Genomic DNA, 21,587 nt, shown 5'->3' on the forward strand with positions numbered 1-21,587 from the left:
CACCTTTTCGAAGGAACCCCTTTTCTCCGAGGGTCCCCCACCTCTCCGAGTCAGGGTGAAATAAATGCGCATGAGAATGTTGTTAATGTTTATAACATTATATCCAACCCGAACAGAGGTGTCCCGATTCGTAACAATGCGTTTTCTGTCACGTGCCTCTGGGCCTCCTAGCGGGATTCGACGCAGTTTGAAGGAATACTCACAGCTCGACGGGGTTGACAACACCAAGGGCTTTCGGGAAGTCGAACAACTGGTTGTGATGGATGTACACAATTTGGGACGTCAGTCCAACGAACGTCTCGTCGAGCAAGGAGATCAGTTTGTTGTGGTTGAGACGAAGGTATTGCACGTTTGAGCCTTTCGTAAACATCTGGCCCCGTATACCAAGTAATCCATTGTTGGAAAGGTCTCTGGATAGAAAATAGAAAATAATTCGAAGTGACCAATTGTTGTTAAGTTCCCTGAACAAAATGAAATTCGGAGTAACCCATCATTGGAAAGGTTCCTGAATAAAACAAAATCGTAGTACATTGTTAATAAGTCCCTGAGTGATATAGAATTCGGAGTAATTTCTTTGTTGGTGAGAGGTCATTGAAAAAAAAAATCGGATTGATTTATTCTTGAAAATTTTTGTAAACTTTGTAGCGTTTTCGTGAACTTACAGATTCATTGCCGTTACCGGCGAGAAGGCAAACTCTTCAATGTAGGCGATCTTGTTCATGGAGAGGTCCAGTGTGGTTGCCACACGTACATTGTGGAAGGTGTGCGACTGGAGATTTGACAGGAACATGCCTCGGAGATTCCTGAAACGATAGCCTTACTCTACTCTAAACCACTAAATCTTTCGCAGGGAGTTTTCGCAAATACCCCGAAATGCCTCTCCCATTGTTCGAGCTCCTGATCATGACATCGAACCATGGAACAGGCGTTCGCCCTTGGCGTTTCGGGGATTGCGAAAACTCCCTACGCCAAAATATAACAGCGAAATTTCTGCTGATGCAGCAACAACCACCAAAGATGGGAAAAGTGTAGTTGACTTATTCACATTTAAGACAACGAATGTATTTATGTAATATTGTTTAGAAATACGCACATGGTATTACATCGTACGTTTACAAAGGAGTACTCTTCGAGCTCGTGGAGTGGGTTACTGCCGAGACCGATGTTTCCTGAACCGCTGGCGATGTCAACAAATGCGTACGATTCAACCTTCCGTAGCCGGTTATTATTAAGCAACCTGAATAAAGAAAAAAAGTCAAAAAAGAGTGTCAAGCGAGCTGCGACTTGCGATTATAATCGCTGCTATGAGTGACAAAAAGATCACTTGTCTGCGGGTAGAACAGGTAATCATTTGTTTGATATTGATCGCAGGTCGACGAAAAGCAGCCATCGGGATGGGGGAGTATTCTGGGTAACTTAATTGGTATTGTCCAATCAAGAGCGCCGAAGCCTTTACCCCGGTGTGCTCATTTGGAATGAACCAATCAGCGGGCTCTTTTTTAAGGTTCGTGAGGCAAAAGTTGCTTTCGGAAAATAACGATGTATTTGATTTGACAGTGCATCAGGTCCAAAATCTTATTGATAGGAAATCGTCAAAAGGATTGATTCTGGTCTATATAATTGTTCTTTACTCACAAACTTGCGCCGAGGAATGTCAGCTTGATGTTCTTGAAAGCGCCGCTCTCGATCGTGTGGATGTGATTATGGCTGAGGTCAAGGCCGTAGGTCACGGAAAGATCATGGAAGTCCTTGCCCATCGGGAGCCTCGTCAAGCGGTTATGGCTAAAGGAGCTAAAACATAAATGTGCATGGCGGTTAAATGGGTGAGTCGAGACTGATGAAAACAGAAGTCGGTCCAAAGTGTTGCCCGTAAGCAATGCCTTGCCATGAATAAAATTGCGAATGCGAATGCGAATGTACAATGAACATCATTCTATATTCTATTTGACCCGTAATTGGTTGTTGCCATTCTATTTGACTTCTATCTGGCCACCTCTCTATCATAGACAGTACTTGTCAGTCCCGAGGGTGTCCTTCATAGAGAGGTCCTACTGTACTTACAAGTAACTAACACTAGTTATGTGTGCCAGCGTCCCGTCTTCAATATAGTTAATCCGGTTATTAGTAACGGTAAATCTGTAGCTGAATCTGCCATCCTTGAAGGTGGTCTTCATCAGGCGGCCTAGTTTGTTGTTAGCAAGATTTCTGTCGAAAACGAGAAAGTCGTAGTGAGGTTTCGCAAATCTTACAAGTAAAGTTTCGCCAGTCCTACGAGTGAGGTTTCGCAAATCTTACGAGTGAGGTTTCGCAGACTTGTACTAAGTAAGCCTACGGCTCTTGCGTTGTTTATTGAAGCTTTCGATGATCCAGTTTGGAAAAGTCACGGCCCATGGAAGCCGTTTTCGTATGAAGACCAACACATTTGGATCGAGAAGGCACGGTCCTGCGGGAGGCCATTTTCGAATGAAGAACCAACATCGCAAGCCAAAGTTGCCCTTTCAACTTACAGAGAGTCGAGTGCCTTGCAGTTGTAGAAGGCGATGTCGGGTATTTCCGTGATTTCGTTGTCCTGGAGGCTGAGTGTCACCAGCTTCGTCTTGTTAAAGAATGGACCTTCGTGGGTGAATTTGTATTTGTTGCCGTTGAGGTACCTACGAACAAAATGAAGAGGCGGTCATTGGAGATCATCGCCAGCCAAAGGATGTGTAAAAGTTTCAACCGAAGAACTGTTTACAGTTAATTATATTCTTTAGGACGGTGTAACGTTTTTGGCTGTTTGTTATTTTCGAGCGGTTCCATACAATCCAGGCAGATTTTCCAATAGGGGAAACCGAGAAAAACGTGTCAATTTGTCTTTAAGCAAAAAATCAGCTCCAAGGCTGCATTCGACTCCCTGTCCACGAACAAAAAGAGCGATGTTCTTCAACGAGTCAAACCCGCGCGAACACGAACTTGCTTCCTAATCTCACACCTCGCCGATGTGTGGCGTGACCAGAGCAGACCGGGAACAAACATGGCGGACGAGCTCGGTAGGGTAATCGAAAGTGTCGCTTCTTTGCCAATTCCAAGTGATTCTTGTTTCAGACAATGTCATTGCGATTTTGACTGAACCATTTGCAGAAACAAGGGAGAGTTGGTACGAAAATTGAGCATTTCTGAGTAATAAGCAAACGGTTTAAATTCCCCGCCATGCCGCAGCTTGTTGGCCCGTCCACACGGAACAGAGAACAGGAATTTTGCTTTCGAGACTCAAGAACGCGTGTCCACGTTCTTGGCATGTTCGTGAGCAGTGGGGAACGGGGAGTCGAATACAACCCAAGATGAGAGAGGGCGACAGCCTACCAATTTCACCACCAGGCGGTACTTACACTTCTAAAATGTTATCATGGAATGTGTCGTTCTCTACTGCAATGATTTTGTTGTAGGCTAAAACACTGTAAATAAACAACATTTAGCGACTTAGAGTCAGCAAGTTCACGTTTTGCGGGCATGGAAGAGGGAACAGATAGCATTGCATTCCGATTTCGCTTGAGGCAAAGGTCAGTGGTATCATTTTAACATCGCCGGTGTAGAAGTAGAATATGTCCCCCTAGAAGAGTGTCCGGCCCTATTGTATTCTGACGGATTATGGTATATGATTGTAGAGGATATGACTGTCAATACCCCGGAGATTTCAGGCTTTGAACAACTGGATACAGATGATTTTTCAACGAATTTCCGCCGCGTCACATTTATCATTCTCGTGGTTGGATGCACACAACGAACATTATGTTATTTACACTTCTTTTAGGGACTGGAGGTTGTGGAAAGTCCCTGACTTGACGTAGGTCAGCGAGTTGCTATGAAGATGGATGAACTCTATGACAGGAAGTGACGTTGGCGTTGTAATGGCCTCTGGAATGACCTTGAACCTATTGCCACCCATTTTTCTGAAATAAAAAGGAAATATTTTACAAAAATAGAATGAGGTGAAAAATGTTGGAAAGGTGACATGACGCAACAGTGTTTCACTTCAGTATCTCAACTGAGAATCTTATAGGAATCTTATCTAACTTCTTTGCTTGGGTAAGCATATTTTGAAGTTCACATGAAGTCGCCGAGAGTAAAAAGGTAAGCAATGACGACTTACAGCACCCTCAAGTCCTTCACACAGTCAAACGCCTTGGCGGGAAGTGTAGTCTCGTCGAGGAGGTTGGAGTTCAGTTGCAGTACCCTGAGTCGCTTCAGGGCACAGAACTCATCCGGGGTCACTAGCTTGATCAAGTTGTTTGCAAAGTTCCTGGAGACAAAGTAAGTTTAAAAAGAATTGGAAGCTCAGAGTAAAGTGTCAGTTAGAGACATACATTTTTCATTTTTTGTCAGAAATATAAAAAGGTGCACAATTTTTCGGTTAATGTTCATGTACTTACAGTTCGTTGATGTCGGGCGTCGTCACCCATTTCTTATGTTGCCTCATTCGGATCACTCCCGCCGTGGCCATCAGGGGAGGGTACGCCTCTAGGCCGTACTCGGTCGGGTTGCGAATGCGATTGTTGTCCACATGGCTAGAAAACAAGGCAGCTTGATTGATCTGATGAAAAACAACGGCCTATGGAACATCAACCGTACGGATGGGCCTAGGCTGCACTCTAAAACTAGGAGTGCTTCGAGGCACGCCTAGTGTCATAGCTCGCCGCTCACACGGTACCCCGCACAACACCCCTAAACAGGGTGCTGATACAGCACCCCATTATAAAGGGTGCCGTGGGTTAGGGTGCTATGAATAGGGGCGCCATAGCAAATAGGGTGCTATAACTCAGGGTGTGGTCGGAGCTGGGGGCGCCTTTGGGCCCTCCCCAAAAGAATTTAAGGGCCAAATATGCATTTTCCTGGCACCTGGACTTTGTGTCAACATCGTTGATTTCATCTATACTTACACAGATTTCAGATTGGGCCATTCCTCATTTGACAAGGCTGGGTGTGGGAAAGTTTTCAGGGCATTTGTCCCCAGGTATCTGAAAGAAAGGTTAACGCACCGTGAAGAGGAAAGAAAGCGCTGCAAATCTACGTGTATGACGATGACAATGAGGACAGTGATTATGGGCGCAGGGATCCAGTCGATGATGTCAGGCCGGTTGTTAATTGTTTTCCATGATCTTAGTCTAATTAGAATGATCAAATGTATTAGAGAAGATGTTTGAACAATTTACGACTTAAGTAAGAGGTATTTGAAACTGCTGATGTTGAAGAATCACCCCCATCCCCAATTTCAGATGTATTCCACAACGTTTTTTTGCGCCATCCCTTACAGAGTCGTCAATTTCTTCATGTTTGCCATGGAGCCCGACATGACGGCTGCCATCTTGGGAACTTGACTGTGTAGGATCAGAGTCCGAAGCTCGGGGTTGTTCTCGAAGCTTCTCCGTATTAGAGTCTGCATTCGATTACCGTGGAGATCTCTACAAATAAAACAATATGGAAGTATGAGCTTCGCATAAGCCGAGTCTTTCAAAACAATTTATTTGAAAGACTCTGGCATAAGCTAATCGAGAAAAAATTATGTCATTTTTAAAATAGTTGCAACGACTCCGGTGCAGTTGCGTACGTCGTTATTAAAGATAGCGATTGATCAGCCAGATACCAGAGTTCTTCAATGTACATTATGGATCACTTTATGTCCAGGGTTAAGCGTGTGTTTTCTGTGGGTTGTGGCCAGTGAGGCTGATAGATCGCTATAGAGTTGTCGATTCGGATATCATCACCAGCCTGTACCGCATCCGGGACCTCATGTCGTAATGGACGTCTATACTGGCAGAGAGAATATCCTTCGATCTGCTTGGAGAGTGTCGATAGGGCAGACACATGTATTCATCCACCATCGGAAATGTGGCGCAGTCAAATAGAGCTTATCAAATGTCATGTTGTGATAAATACATGGCTGGGGTGGATCAAAGTGGAATTAATTCTCAATCTGTGGTTTATTCCAAATCAACAGAGTCAGGCCATCACAGAAATATGCTTTTTGATAAATATGTTTCAGAAAATGTTGTCTGACTGGTCTGTTTAGAACCTGTAGGGCCATATCAATGCGCGAGTGTCGATTTGACGGATATGCTGTACAGAAAGTCATTGTTTCTCAGACAATTGGTATTGAAATGTTGTAAAATGTTATTATGATATTGGTAAAGGGTTCTTCTTAACACAAATACAATTTGGTGATGATTGATCGGCCCTGGGGGTACTTTTTCAACGAAAACTTATGTGCAGCAATGTACACGTAATGTACACAGTCTCTAATACAGAGCTCTGGCCTATAGAGACTGACAGCAGCGTATCGTTTACCGTAGGCCAAGAGGGAAGGTAAACCGGTGTACGGATGGACACATCACTTACAGGTGAACCAGCTGCGGCAGGTTACTGAATGCTCCAGGGGCGATGTACTGAAGCCTGTTGTCATGAAGCTCCCTGAAACGAGAAGAAGCATTTTAAAAGAGGTTCGTTTGACCACTGGCGTAAAGACCAGCGCCTTCTGTGTTTTTTGTGTCACAGGTGGATAGAAATAAACTCTGGCTATAACGCCTGTAGATCAGCAGTGCATTTCGTCTCTATTCCCAGTAGTGATGGATAAGTAAGGGTCACTTTTGGTTCATGGACAATGTGATGGACAGCACAAAAGTTTTCAGTAAAAAACAATCTTTTTTGCAACTGGGAAATACATGGTAACACATTCCAAGATGGCAGAAAAACTAGTTTTTTCTTCTGAGATATACAGATCCAACTTTGTTTACGCCATTGTACGTCTCAAAGGTACATGTACACCAAAAGCGGGCCTACCAATTTCACTGAAGAAAAACCAAGGACACGTAAAAGATAAACATTGCCAAGCAGCTTCGCCTGTACTTACAGTATCTTGAGGTATTTCAACTGCGAGAATGCACCCGGTTGCACATAATTAATCAGGTTACGACTGAGGTTGCTGAAACGGAGACAGAGATTTTGTGACGGCCACTTAATAAAGTTTTAAGCCGTTTTCCCCTAAAAACGGTGCTTTCTACATGCTCATAACTTTTTCCGATACGTAATCCGGGAGGAACGCTTTCAAAGCCAAATAGACATATCCTAGCCTGTCAAACCATGACATTTTCGTTGTACGTAATGCATGATAATTTCAGGGTTTGGGGGATGATTTTTGACGTATTTTAACCCGCGAGTCAGCTTTTTCAACACGACGGGTTGAATGGAGCCTCAAAACCACATAAGTAAGCCAATTGGACTGAAACTTCATCATTTTCTTCATTCTAAACACACCTTATTCTCAATTTTAGAAAAGTTATATCTTAAATGGAAAATACCATTCAACTGGTACGGTGAAACCACGCATTGATCTCAAACTGAACTATTTTCGTGCGTGACCTGACGTTATGCTTAAAAGGCTTTTAGACTTGGTCTACGTGAAGTTCACGTCGTCACTCGTAAGAAGCTCCAAGGTAGAGCAGATAAAGTTATACATCAAGGCGCCAAACGGCGTCTCCCCTCACAGGGCATCGAAACTACTAGTTATAATCAAGATTGTTAGCGAAATTAAATCATCGCTTGACAAACACAACCCAGGTTGTTCAAAAGCAAAATAGTTGCGTTATCCCTAACGGTTACGTTAAGTAACCCTTGACGTTATCTCTTTCAGTTGACCCATTAAAAATTTCACGTTAAGACTGAACGACTCGGTTATAAACTAAGCTGGTTTTGACAACCCAGGCCTCTAATCGTGTATATAATACATACTCACAAGTGCATTAGCTGACTTCGATCCCCGGACAAGCCCCTCAGATGCGGTATCGATATGGACTTCAATTTGTTTCTCTCAATATTTCTGGAACAAAGAAAAACATTTTTTTCAATATTACACATAGTTTAGTAACCATTTCGTCACCTAAGAGCCGAAACTGAATGATGTCGAGTTGTAATTGAATGTATTTTATGAAAAATCAAAAATGGCGGTTTTTACTCATTGAAGAGTTAGGGGTGGAATATAGCAGCAAAAAACAGCCCTGAGTCGTTGTACTAACATGACCGCTAAACCCATTTACCGTACTCACAAAAACTTCAACTTCTTCATGTCTTGTACTGCATCTGATGGAAACTGGAAGAACTCGTTGATTGCCAAACTCCTGAGAGATTAGAAAGTGCATAGATACGATCAGTTCGCCTGGATATACGGATCCGAATCGGTAAAGCTACTGCTGAAACCTATCTGATTGAGATCAAGGTAATTAGCGACAACACTAATCGAGGCATGTTCAACTCCAATGGAAAATTCGTCCTGTTTTATGCTGGCGAAGCACCAAGAAATGTCCGCGCAAACTGTTTAGTTTTGTAACTCGTGTGCACATCCTCACATCAGATGGAATGATCAAGGATCAGAGAAGAACTCGACAAGAGAGGATAGAAATCCAGGTGCTGAACATGCAGGAAATGGAGACGAGTTGGTCGCGCTCTGAGAACACCAGGGGCCAGCATTGCGAGCCAGGCTCTCAGACGGAACCCACAAGGGGAGCGATAGGTAAGCAGATCCTACAGCACATGGAGGCGATCCTTAATAGATGAAGTCCCTGTCGCGTTCATGGAGGCACACTGAGGCAGCCGCAGAAGACCGTAAGGGTCGGAGGACGACGTATGCTCCGATTGGAGCCAGCGGGTGTAAGCCAAGTGAGTAGAGATTGTCAGGGTCAATTTGAGAAACGTTTAAGATGGTCAACAAATATGATGCTTAATGGAGGAGCCCAAAAAAATTGAATTGAGATACTAATGGGTTTATAAAGCCATTAGAGCTCTCATCTCGCGCGTATACAGTAAGTGAGGAATTCATCGTTACTTACAGATACTCCACGTTGGTTCCTGTGAAGTACTTGTGAGGCAACCAGTAGAGTTTGTTCTGGACCAAGGATCTGAAAGATAAACAGGATCTCAATTACTGATCATTCCCAAGAAATTCAGGACGGAAACGACACATGGACACAATGGAGTGAAATGTATGAAGAAAGAAAAAGGTAATATTAAAAATGACTATAAAATGTATCGGAAGAATACGTACATTTCCTTAAGTGTGGATGGCCACGTGTAACCCGCGTGTAGAGTGTTCATCGACAGTTTGCAATCATGAAGCATTCTGGAGAAAGAAAAATATATCAAAATAAACATTTAACCTCAAAATACTTGCAGAGGGGATACCAGCAGGAGAAGGGGGCCACTTGGTGGACTCCAGGCGCTTATGAGTACCATTCTCCGCGCAGATCGATTGATATTCTCTCTCTGCCAACACTGATCGCCATCACGCCGCGTGGTCACATGTGCGTGACGAGACCTGAATCAATCAACCAATCAGCGATCGGTCATCCCCAACAAAGCTTAGACAGAAAACACTCGCACAAGACAAGACATCAAAGGGTGGAATGTGTTTTGTAGGTTGTGAGTGTCAATTATTACGAGGTATGTCACTCTGGTATGCTCAGGCACCCATGATTCTCTCCAAGAATCTTGGAGTGGTGGGTCCAAAATGGTCGCCCGTGTTAGCAGTCACGGAACGACGTCATCTGTTCAATAAATCTAGTTCAGGGGAAAGGAAAACTACGCTCTACTTACACTTTTGCCACCTTTGTCTTGGAGAGATTTGGGATACCAGTCTTGATAGATGTCTTCCACATTTCACTGAATTCAAAGAAGAAGGTGATATAATGTATGACATACCGGTGTTACCTCTCTGGTTGTTCCCTATAGTTTAATGTTACACTCAAGAGTTAAAATTTTAATAACCCCCTTTAAAAAGTGATGATTTAAGGCATGGTTCTTTAAATTACATTGGCGAGGAAGCAACCTGCCGGTGCACACGACGGCTGCCGAGAAAAAAAGGAGACCCGTCCATCAGCACTGATCATGTGCTGCGCGTGCCTTCATGGCAACCGTCCCGCGGAGACATCGGGTTCCCACACCACACTGTGCCGCGGAAAAACATCAGAATTTGACCTCAATGGCATTCGTCAATCCTTAGCTTTGAAAAGGTATTGACTTACAGAACAGCCAAGTTTGGTGCTTTATCGAATGCATCGGTGGTGATGTTCTCCAGGCTTCTGACATTGTAAACAGTCCTAGAAACACAAGAATCAGGGCGACGTCACTAAAAATGCTGAATGTTATTAGAACTTAGAAAAAAGGGTTACAGAGGGGTGCTATGGCGGTTCAAAGACCCCCAAGGTGCTCATTGGAACCCTCGGAGAAGGAAGCCTAGGGTGCCCTGGGGTGCTAATTTTAAATGAAAAATTATCAGAGAAATCACACATTTGTTGACAAATAACTCCGTTCAGTTGATGCATGCGCCGGTCACCGATCCAAAGGTTGACCGCGCTCAACGTTGCTTAACTTCCACTCTGGGGCCAACGCGCCAACCACTGGGCCATAAAGGAATTCCCTCATGGCCGGCGGGTTAAGCCGTGCCACATACCTGGGGATACTATACAATGCACATGTTTCAGTCTTGTCAGAATGTCGATGCAAAATGAATGTTTTATGAATTTGGAAACATATATAAAGGTGTTAACACAAGATAAGGGGTGCAACATAGCACCCTACAACACCCTTCTGGAGGAGTGCTACCACGGCGACAAAATGAGTCTCCAAAACAGTTTTGTTCCTTCACTATTGGTTTTATTGTGTAACTGAAGAACCCCGCTGCTGAAGAGTAGGCGAGTCTGCAAACGTTCGTCCTGAGGATTTGTCGTGAAAGATACCAGGAACCCTGCCAAACTCAGTAAAATACGCGTTCTTGAAAGCTACTTACATGGATCTGACACCTGCAGTTAGCGTTTCATTGGTGATGTTCGGAAAAGAGATGTGACTGAGTTGTCTGCAATTAAAATAAGGCCGGGTCTATTTGGCAAGCCGCTCGCCGAACAGGCATCTTTTTTGTCCTGTTTGGAGAGCCGCTTGCCATTAGCACCAAAAAGCCACCCTGTTCGGCCAGCCGGGCTTGCCAAACAGGTAAAAAATCTACCCTGTTTGGCGAGCTGAAGACTTTACTTTAATATTAATGAGTTCGGCTCTCCATTCAGGACAAGAAAAAGTCGCTGTTTTGGTAAGCCGGGCTTGCCAAGTAGTCACTTCCTTAAAATAATGGGGAGGTTAAGAAACATCACGAGAATGAGAACGATCTGTAAAATTCATATTGCGTTAGAGTGGTCCGAGGAGATTTCAAAACAAACAAACCCATATTGAATTGCGACTATGATTTACGAAGACGATTTATTTGTATTCGCGTACCTTTGATCCATTCGATTGCAAGAATTCGTAATCATTATTCATAACCGTTGTTTGTAAGGGATGCGGAAACCGGCCGATATTGGTGGGCAGAGCTGATACTCCACGTTCAATATACACAAAGTCAAATTAGCAAAATTTGAAGGATGACGGTACTCACAGTTGTCCCGCCGAGCAGCCTTTGATGATACCCTTGGCCCTGTCGTAGCAGCCTCCTTCGTACATGAAGTTGATCACGGGATTGCCTTCCGATAGCATATACGGCGCTGCCACCCACGAGCTTGGGAACGACCACATCCCGTAGAACATGTTGCCCGCTTGAACATAAGAGAAGCTGTGTTTACATTTAGTAACGCCTCGAGGTAGATGCCATTTTGGATTTTCGGAGGTCACATTTTTGCTACAGATTTCTGCCAATAATTTCTTTCTCCCATATTGTTTTTGGATGGCAATTCCTCGAGCCACGAGAAAGATGTGAACATAACGTGTTTGTTTGTAATTTTGGCGAATAATTGCTTTCGAAAGGCTTGCAATGCGTCTGGACTTAACAGTATGCAGCATGCTCCCAAAACAAAGTTGTACTCTAAAATGTATACACATGGGTAGAAAGAATAGAAAAAGGGTCGTACCTCCATCCGGGTATTTGATTCCCTGGGGTCTGTACAAACTATTCCAATAGGAGGCGCCACTGCACATGCAATGAGATGGCGCTCCGTACCATCGCTGCATGCAAAGCAGACATCAACACAAGCGTCGCCACGTCAAGATATTCCATCATGTTCAAACAATTTCGCCGAATCCGGGTTATTTATCAAGTTTGTAGACTTTTTGAAAACAAAATTTTACTCGCCGAGATAACGGCGTGAGCTGATCAGCGAATTAATTCCAAGAAAGCACTTCAAAAAAATATATGAAAACGGGTTCCAGAATAATTCATACAAGCTACAGTTCATTTTGAGATGATCACATACGTTTAGCGAACATGACAGTTAGCTTAATTGTACCGTACTGCATGATGTATTCATTTGTTTTTAAAAACGTGAAAAATAAGATATACACAAGTAGGAAATAGTTTCTCGGGAAAAAAATCAAAAGTTTTAGCCTCGAAAACTGTCTAATCTATAGTCGATAAGATTTAAAACGTCGATATTACGTCGTTATCGGTGATAAATTATGATATGAACCCGTTCCTAAAAGTTTTTCTCGGTGCGCTATCGATCGGCATTTTTTGAATAACTGTCGCGTCGTGACCATATTCATGCACAACGGATGTCCAAATAGTGTGCCATTTTACCGTGGCGAAATAATGCCTCCTCTTGCAAAAAAAGACTAAAATGTTTGGGGGCAGTGAAGTATTTCGTATAAAAAAACTTTTTTCTTGCTAAAAATGACTAAAATGGCCGGGAAAAGTTACAAAGACTATTCATTGCGCTTCAGACGGCTTGTTTCTCACACACGATTCCTTTACAAATTGATTGGAAGTTCTCCCATTAAAAAGTGGCGATATAACGCATAATGTTCTCACTACGTGGCGATACAATATCGCGCAACGTTACTTACCTCCATCCGGGTAGTTTATTCCCTGGGGCTTGTACAAACTATTCCACCAGGAGGCGCCACTGCAGCGACAATCAGCTGACCCGTGCCACCAGTAATTCTGGCCGAAAGCAGGCAAAGCACAAACGAGCACGATGGTCACCAAAACAAGATATCCCATTTTGGCTTTACGGGCTCTAAAAGAATTTTTAAATAAATGGTACATGTACGTCACTAAACAAATTTAAACGCTTCCTCCAGTATAAAGTTATTTCCAAGCGAACTTAGGCGATCCAGTTTCGACTACAAGTCACGTGAACTGTTCATTATTTTGTAGACGATTTCTTGAGATAAGTGGTTTTGATGATGATGTGTCGACGCTATTTAGCCGGCTGTTGCACACGGCATATATCATTTAAGTTAGGCCTTTTGTACAGGTGCCCCTCAACCGCTCAATAGAGTCGACACAGTAGTTTTGACACGTTTATATCAAAAGTAGTTTGTTAGAACTTTTCACTTTCTCACACAAGGTGGATGCTATCATACGATGGTACTCTCTGATAATTTTTTTATCCTTCTTATTGACACAAATCCATAGAATGGATACTTCCTTCAAGGGGTTGAAGCACTAAGGAATGAGAAGACGAATATACAGCCACCAACTTCAACGGCCTGACCGCAAATTAGATCCAGATTCCAACGAGGCGATATGTCGTCCTTTTAGCCGGGAAATCACGAAGAAATCTATCCATTTTATAAAAAAACTCAAAATAACTAAAAACGCGTTAAGATGCCGTATTGTATCACTCGAAGAGCCAAATTACTGTCTTTTATTTACATAATCATTTCAACTTAGAAATTGTATATATATATATAGATGGGTCCATAAAACTATCGGTAATCCACTCCTGCAATGTACAAGCATTTGATGAAAGTAATTTTGTTGCTTACTCCAACATGAAATGTATCACAACCTCAACTACGAAATATTCCAGACAATATCGTTTATTAAGATATAATCTGCACTTAAATTCATAGCAATCTTTGTTGTAAATGCTCTGATTTCATTGCTCTAAGACCTGTTGTGAATATTCAATTCAAAGATAGATATCATGTACACATGATCGTTTGATTCCATTCAAAATGTCCAATTTGGATAGATAATGGGTTGGTAACACCAAGCTGTCCGATGGTCATGACGTCATAGTCCTGCCTCGCCTTCGTTTCGATTTCCTAGTCACTAATGAAGTGGTCTTATATCAGAAGAACTAGAGTGTTACCATTACGTTTCTTTATGCAAATCCAATTGTTGCTTTTGATGAGCAAACTGTAGAAAGCAACATCTTTGCGCATTTAATTTTTGCTATTCGCAAAAATTTCAGAAAAAAAATTAAATTTCACGATCATTATTTTGGCGGCGGATAACGATATTTCTTCCCGTTTTTCGTATTAAAAATTATTTTCGCGATTTTTATTTTCGCGAATCAAGATCCGCGAAAATTAAATGCTCGAGAAAATGTGGCGGTTTACAGTATTGTATAAATGTACAGTCTAATGTGTGGCCAAGGAGTGGTACAAAACCCTTTAATTTCACAAAACATGTTTATTCATATTCACGTAGGCTTACATTAAGTTTACTAGACAATAGGCACTTTTCAAATTTAAGTACAATTAAATGAAAGTTGTGCCTCTGGCGTACCTCGCCCCGTGAAAAGGAGTTAAGATCTGAAATGCATTGATAAATCCAAAATCGACAATTGGATGATTTTCTACAAAAAGGTTGTAATGATAATCCTTATCTCCCTGGAATGGTGGCCAAACATTTGTGTCATTATCAGCTTGAAGCATCTCAGAACAGGACTTGCTAGTCACAGCAGAAATATTAACTGGAGACAAGACCACCATTGATTTTTTAAGCCTTTTAGCAGTTAAATTGTCAATGTTTGACCGCGACGCATCAAATACTGCGCGGGGTTGTGAATCTGAAATTTTGATATGATATTCCGGACAGTCGGGCAAGTAAATGGTGAAAAATAAACTGGTAGTTGATCACGGAAATTTTTGATAATCGACACATTAGACAGACATTGATATTTCCACTCTTTTCAGCCAACTGGCAGAAAAAACTCAAAACACGCCCCCTATTACCAAATTAGCAAAATTCGAAATTAATTTTTTCATCAAATAATTTCTTTATATCTGTAGACTTGCCACAACAAATCTTTTTTCAATACCTCTCCAAATATGTACTTGAGAGTTAAAAACATGCACTCGTCTAATTGATAGGCCCTCGACCCTCCAACCTATGAATATTCATTAGTGGTATTGTCTCACTGTATATATTGTATCAAGAGGCCGCCATCATGGGCTAGCCATATTTCCGAGGAATATATCGAGGGACTCGAAATTCGGCTAGGGAGTTTTCGCAAATCCCCCGAAACGCCAACACGAACGCCTATCCCATTGTTAAACCTCGTGAACGAAGTCGAACAATGCGATAGGCGTTCACATGGACGTTTCGGGAGCTTTGCGAAAACTCCCTACAAAGCCCCCGAAACGCCAAAACAACGCCTGTCGATCCCATTGTTCGATATCGTGTTCAGTAGCTCGCGTTCGCGCTGGCGTTTCGGCGGCTTGCAAAAACTCCTTAATACGAGATGACTCGGAAACTGGATTTGGCCGGTAGTTCCCATCTGAACTAGTATGTATTGATATTGCTCAGCTAACAGACAACGCGCGTCAGTATAAAATTTCAGTATGGTTACTCCCGCATTTCGGATTCGATTCTCCCCGGATGCAGAAGGGATGCGGCGTTGTTAATAGACAGTCACATCAAGCAGCAACAACAGTTTTGATTTGTCATTGTGACTTTATGCTTTTGTGCCTCTTGAATTTATCATCGAATTCATTTATCGATTCATCAATGAAAGGCCCTTAACCGCCAGATGTCGCCCCATATTTACATGCATGTATGATAGTGAATTAATATGTGACCCACTTCAGCACTATCTCCTTTGTAAATGTTGTAGAATTTCTGTCGATCTGCTGTGTATGACATTGTATGCGATCACATTGCGTACATGTTCAGTTCGTGTTTGTATATACCAGTCTAAACGCTTATAATTCAAGAATAGGGCCTATACTAATTCAGCGAAAGCATTGGTCTTTACATGGATTTGTTCCTTCCTGTCCTGACGGTGGATAGGCCTATGCTGGCCAACTACTGCAATATAGGCTTCCTCACATGCTTGGACGTTCTTCGTCACACTGACCTCAGAAGGCTGTACCATTCCGAGTTACCATCAATTTTGCTGGAGTCCGTTTGACTTCTCGTAGAGATTTCCAGAGAGACTTTCTTTGGTCGGACACTCTTTGCTGATCCTTGAGAACACGCGAAAGAGAAAGGGCCAAGCTACCATCAATTTTTCTGGAGACCTATATGCTACTGAAAGATTGACAGGGGCAGCTCTTTTTGGCCGGACACTTGTAGCCGGTCCTGAGACGACAGAGGAGTCCGTGGCGCGGCAGTGGTCATGTTTGCTGACGGTGGGGCGGAGGATCCCTGGGGAAGGAGCGGAGACCCCTGGGCGAAGCGAGAGGCATCGCGGCGAAGAACTCTCAAACGATACTATGACAAACGAAACAGGTAGGTATAGACACATTCACATATGCCCTTAGGCTTTATTTTTTTCTTGCAAACGCACTTGTTGGTCTAAAAATTGGTCCGAATAATGGACCGAACAAAAGACCATGAGGGTGACGTAAAAAGACAAAACAAACTTGATATGTCGGGTCTATTGTTAGCCGAGGTATAGGTAGGTCTCTTGCAGTGAATTGAAATTGTATAAAGCGTATAACATTGCGTATAGGCCTATAATTTGTGTCAAAATATTCCCCTTATCTGTATATTAACCATAAATAAATATCAATCATTATGATGTACATGTAAGTTGTCGATAAGGTATCGAGTCGAGGTGTGCCTTGTAATCACACTCACTGTAACGTTCAATTCTAAATAAGAGGAGTAGAGGTTTTGCCATTTTTGTAATTGCACCATTGGAGAAATGCAAAGAGGCCAGATCCCTGTTAATGCAAAACAGCCTACCAATCATGTTATTCTTTCAAATCCAGAGATGAAGATGATGATGGTCCAACAGAATCAGAAATCCGCAAACCCGTAGTAAGTGTGCGAAATGACAGCCACCATACTCTCAAAGTACACTCTTGTAGAAAGTAGTCTTAATGTTGTATTGAAAAGAAAATCTTGCCAAAAAGTCAAAATCACACTTTTCACAAAAGTGATACACTATCACATGCAATCTGATACCTCTTTTTTCAGCCGAGGCCGGAACGCGTGTACGACGACGCTAAGAAGGCCGAGGCAATGAAGGAAGCCTTCTATCAACTTGCTGGCGAAGACAAAGTGATTGACGCTTATGAGCTCAAGGCCATTCTCAATGCAGCATTTAAAAAAGGCAAGATCAGGAACAATTCCTTCTTGGAAGATGCTTGAAATAGGCAATATAAAAAATGGCCCTTCACGCAAAACAAGGGTACCAAAACAAGCCTAACATGTGTCAGTAGGCCTATTCCACTTTAACACAGCTCGTCCTTGGTCATGTATTGCCCGAGATTCGGCTAAGTAATGAGACTGTGGGTGACAACGTGAAACCCGTGTAAATACAACTTAAAGTGAATTTTGCACGATCAACGAAAATACCTTCTCCTTTCACGTTTAGATCACCAGCGCAGGTCATGTTTTGTAATAGATTCGCCCTGATTCAGCAACGCGCCTACGGGGATTCGACAGATAACTCGACGCATCGACAGCTTTTAAACCGACAGAGGCGGCCAGGGGAGGGATCGATTGTGTTGCGCCTGCGCAATTCACTTTAACTGGCATTCTCTTCGTTACAGACTTTCCGTTCGACGGCTTCAGTAATGAGCACTGTCGGAGTTTGGTCGCCTTGATGGACGTGGACGAATCTGGTGCTTTGGATGTGGACGAGTTTATAGCGCTCTGGGACCATCTCAAGAAGTGGAAGGTGGGGACAGAAAAGAAGAGAGGGGTCCATAGGCCCACTCGTAGAAGTAACACAAATATGCGCCCGTGAGGTTTATTGGTGAAGTGGAAAAAGAAGAAATGGGACAGGCGTTGGCGATGTGGGGCTTTACGAAACTCCCTTTTAAAGAAAATCCTGTACGGGACGCATTTCTGCGTTGGCCAAAAGACCACTCTTTAAAATTTTCAAAAGTTCAAAAAGTGCAGTTTGGGGTTCAGGTTGCTAACGACCTCGTTTGGGGAAAATCTTGAAAATTCATATTGCGTTAGAGTGGTCTGATGAGAGTTCAAAACAAACAAACCCATATTGAATTGAGACTGGTGAAAAAAGCAGTATTGCCGGCGTCTATTCCACTTGTATTGCATATACACTGTACACTGTACGCAATGAAAAATGCTCTGAACAAATTTCGTAAACGAGGCGATTTACTAGAAAATAGTGAGGTTTCGCAACCACCCGGTTAGGCCCTTCGACGACGTTTATCTATTGTTCAGGTAAACTCACACAATAGATAAACGTCGTCGTAGGGCCTAAACGGGTGGTTGCGAAACCTCACTAATCTTCCGAGTCTGCCGGGAAAAGTCCTTCAGCTGAAACTTTTCTCAAAACTGACCATGAATATTGCCCTTGAAAACGGTCGTAGATAAAGTATAGGCTACTTGTGGCATACCTCGTAGCTTTTCGTAAGGGTTGCGAAACCAGCCTATTTACGTACTCGGTACGTCGAAGTTCGTTGCTCTTCGTAGAGTGATGCGAATCCTCTCTACTGACACTTGGTTCCGTTTCTTCCAGGGGTATTTCGAGGTCTATGATATCGACAGCAGTGGCAATATGAGTGCGTATGAATTGAAGAATGCTTTACGTGACCTTGGTAAGTGTTAAAGGCGGACATTGGGGTGGTTTCGATGAGGTACGATTAGCGAACATGCTGTACGATTGCAGAAAAGAAATTAGGCGTCAATACCTTGTACATTAATTATGTCACGACATAATAATGATTTGGAAAAACTAACGCAAGAGATATATTCCTGCAAACATTCGTTTTTCGTGGATTCTGATTTTCGGAAATAATTATCGTGAGCAGTTATTATTAATTGGAAAACCGAAAGGAATTAGTAGTCCGCTCCATCAGAAATTTTCCCCTCGGCAAAAATTAAAGAGGCGCGAATATTTAGCTCTTCACGGTTCTCTGAAACAAACCAATCGGAACCGTGCATTTTACTTGCTTTTTGAGCCCACAATGCAACAAAAAAACTTCCATCGAACAAATTAACACTTCACATATCCCATCAGAATTAAGGTGCTTGGTGTATCGTACGCGCCGGTCACCGATCCGAAGGTTGACCGCGCTCAACGTTGCTTAACTTCCGCTCTGGGGCCAACGCGCCAACCACTGGGCCATAAAGGAATTCCCTCATGGCCGGCGGGTTAAGCAGTGCCATATACCTGGGGGTACTATACACTTGGAATTGGAAAACAGGGCGTACGCCGTGTTCTTGGCGAAAGTAGTTAATCGCTGATACGACGGAAGTGGTTCTCCTTTCATAAAACTGTGACACTGAACTGCAGTCCGTATTTTACAGATTATAATGTTCTTTTCAGGTTTTTATCTCAGTGGTCATATATTAAAGTTGATAATCATGAGATATCGGCGACGGAACAGCAACGTCGAGTTTGATGACTTTATTCTCCTCTGCTGCAGATTGCAATCAACATTTGGTGAGTTTTCAGCCAAATAAGAGACCCCCATATCTTCCTCTGGTATCCCAACTAATCTAGCAAGTATCCACCTTCGCTAATGTGGGCGACACCGCTCTCAAAACTCCGCGATTCGATTCTGCCGTGGCCGGAGATACCGCTGCTAGACTGGGGAGTTCCTCGAAAATTATGCCCACACTTCGTTGAATCTACAGCATTTTGCACAATTATGTAAAGTGTGCGATCATTCTGGTGTCCTTACCAGACTGATAGTCGCTTTCATTTTCTTCCTACGCTATGCAAACTATCCTATAGTCCACTATAGTTCAGTGATGCATTTATTGAATGAGTTAACCCAAACAAATCCAGGAACTGCGTCAATTAATGATAATTATTAAGCTTTCCGCTTTTTTATTCATTTTATTTACAGACATTATATCCGTGTGATTTGCGACAATGTATTTGGCAAAATGCATCTCTTTTCAGACACAATAGAAGCCATGAAAAATGCAGAGGGGAAAGTTGAAATGGACTACGATCTGGTAAGAATTGAGGATCAACAAAATAATTTTGTGTTATATCATGAATTTTAAAACCGTAAATTCCAAAATGGCCCGGCCTTGATTCTAGGTTTATGCGCGATTTGGATTGATAATAGGGAATTTTCGAAAATCCTCTGAAACGCCAACGTCACCTTGAGCGCCTATCGGACCTTTCGAAGAACGATGACACACAATGGGATAGCCGTTACGTTGACGTTTACGGGGCTTCACGATAACTCCCTAATAATGATAACGTCTGTTTTCGCATGACCATCGCCAATCTCAATCCCTGATTGGGCAAACAACGTCACGTGACCGGTCCATGAAAACATATGCTGCCCGAGATAGAGGGATTGCCGTGACTTTTGTCGCAATGACAACTGCACCTTGAACAACTTACACAATTTTCGTTCTGACTTTTGCCTTTACTTTCCAGTTTATGAAAACAGCGCTGTTCATGTGAAGACATCCCACCATTGCCGAGGATCAAGACGACGTTTCAGTATTATGAAAATAAGTTATTAGAAATATATTTTTGTATTATCCGTCACACCGTCCAAATGTTTCGTACGGCAATACTCCACCTGAGAGTTCACGCCTTGGTGTGTGCTCCTCCACAGGCATCGGACGTGTTCATATAAACAATGATACTGTTAAACTATTGGCTCAAGTCAAATGCCTGTGGAAATCGACAGCAGGTTGCATAACACGATTTAGTAGTGTAGATAGATGTACATCGTAGTGAGGCAGTCACCCAATCAGCAGACTCGGAAGATTATTTAGTAAATCGCCTCGTTTTCGAAATTTGTTCCGAGCATTTTTCATTGCATACAGTGTACAGTGTATATGCATTACACGTGGAAACGACGCCGGCAATACTGTCCGAGAGAATATACTTCTTTCACCAGTCTCCTTCATTCACTCCCGCGGTTGGGGTCGAGGTTACCTGGACTATGCTTCCCGAAATTGGTGGCTTGCATTGGAACTAACTTTTTCCCCTTGTCCGTCATTAAAGGCATTCAAGTGTATTTGTCAACCATGACTATCTCCTTTGTCCCTCCACCATAAGGCCTAGTTTCCCCTTATGACATCACTATTTCGGACACTCAGCGCCCCATTTCTGGAAAGGTGTATAGCCTCGAAAAATCCAGCCGACGATTCGAATGAAGCATCATCCGGAGTGTCCAGATCGCTCGTTCCTGGAACGAAATCAGGAATTGGGACCCGGTTTAGGCCTGGTGCCCGGTGTTAGTGCCCAGGGTTCTGTATCATGATAGTGAGGGTGCCTGGTTCTATGTGTCCCAGTGGTAGGGGGCTGGTGTTTGACACTCTCTCATATCTTACGGCACTTTCGGAAAGCCTACTCCTAACCTAACCGGTGCCTACAGCTGGGATCCACGTACAAAACTGTGACACGATTGATGATCCATACGTGTTGCACTGTATCTTCATCCGCGGGCAA

The 21,587-nt window shown here is 42.9% G+C and overlaps 2 protein-coding genes across 2 annotated transcripts in view; one reads left to right on the plus strand and one right to left on the minus strand.

The window, feature by feature from the left end:
• Positions 1-9,680, minus strand: part of LOC135493010 (uncharacterized) — a 40,801-nt gene extending 31,121 nt beyond the window's left edge. The window contains exons 1-19 of the mRNA XM_064779759.1: positions 9,619-9,680; positions 9,071-9,145; positions 8,856-8,924; positions 8,076-8,147; positions 7,766-7,849; positions 6,884-6,955; positions 6,373-6,444; positions 5,289-5,438; positions 4,917-4,994; positions 4,410-4,544; positions 4,130-4,279; positions 3,780-3,929; positions 3,369-3,434; positions 2,508-2,651; positions 2,062-2,205; positions 1,636-1,791; positions 1,094-1,237; positions 663-803; positions 204-410 (exon numbers count right to left, since the gene is read on the minus strand). Of these exons, the coding sequence (XP_064635829.1) occupies positions 204-410; positions 663-803; positions 1,094-1,237; positions 1,636-1,791; positions 2,062-2,205; positions 2,508-2,651; positions 3,369-3,434; positions 3,780-3,929; positions 4,130-4,279; positions 4,410-4,544; positions 4,917-4,994; positions 5,289-5,438; positions 6,373-6,444; positions 6,884-6,955; positions 7,766-7,849; positions 8,076-8,147; positions 8,856-8,924; positions 9,071-9,145; positions 9,619-9,680 (2,171 nt within the window). The remainder of the gene's footprint in view (positions 1-203; positions 411-662; positions 804-1,093; positions 1,238-1,635; positions 1,792-2,061; positions 2,206-2,507; positions 2,652-3,368; positions 3,435-3,779; positions 3,930-4,129; positions 4,280-4,409; positions 4,545-4,916; positions 4,995-5,288; positions 5,439-6,372; positions 6,445-6,883; positions 6,956-7,765; positions 7,850-8,075; positions 8,148-8,855; positions 8,925-9,070; positions 9,146-9,618) is intronic.
• A 6,156-nt stretch (positions 9,681-15,836) lies between these two features.
• Positions 15,837-21,161, plus strand: LOC135492815 (calpain-3-like). The gene is made up of 8 exons (XM_064779458.1): positions 15,837-16,468; positions 16,954-17,002; positions 17,162-17,297; positions 17,740-17,867; positions 18,678-18,756; positions 19,488-19,604; positions 20,070-20,125; positions 20,562-21,161. Exons 1-8 carry the CDS (start codon positions 16,356-16,358, stop codon positions 20,586-20,588), a joined length of 705 nt encoding a protein of 234 aa, XP_064635528.1. The 5' UTR covers positions 15,837-16,355; the 3' UTR covers positions 20,589-21,161.
• Positions 21,162-21,587: the final 426 nt, after the last annotated feature.

The sequence above is a fragment of the Lineus longissimus genome, chromosome 8 (genome assembly GCF_910592395.1).
Source record: "Lineus longissimus chromosome 8, tnLinLong1.2, whole genome shotgun sequence".
Taxonomy (NCBI): domain Eukaryota; kingdom Metazoa; phylum Nemertea; class Pilidiophora; order Heteronemertea; family Lineidae; genus Lineus; species Lineus longissimus.

Excerpts from the sequence above, each read along its gene's own strand:
- LOC135492815 (XM_064779458.1), top strand. The coding sequence starts at position 16,356 with ATGTTTGCTGACGGTGGGGCGGAGGATCCCTGGGGAAGGAGCGGAGAC. Across the intron at positions 17,298-17,739 it reads CAATGCAGCATTTAAAAAAG|ACTTTCCGTTCGACGGCTTC; the intron begins GCAAGATCAGGA and ends TCTTCGTTACAG. Across the intron at positions 17,868-18,677 it reads ACCATCTCAAGAAGTGGAAG|GGGTATTTCGAGGTCTATGA; the intron begins GTGGGGACAGAA and ends CGTTTCTTCCAG.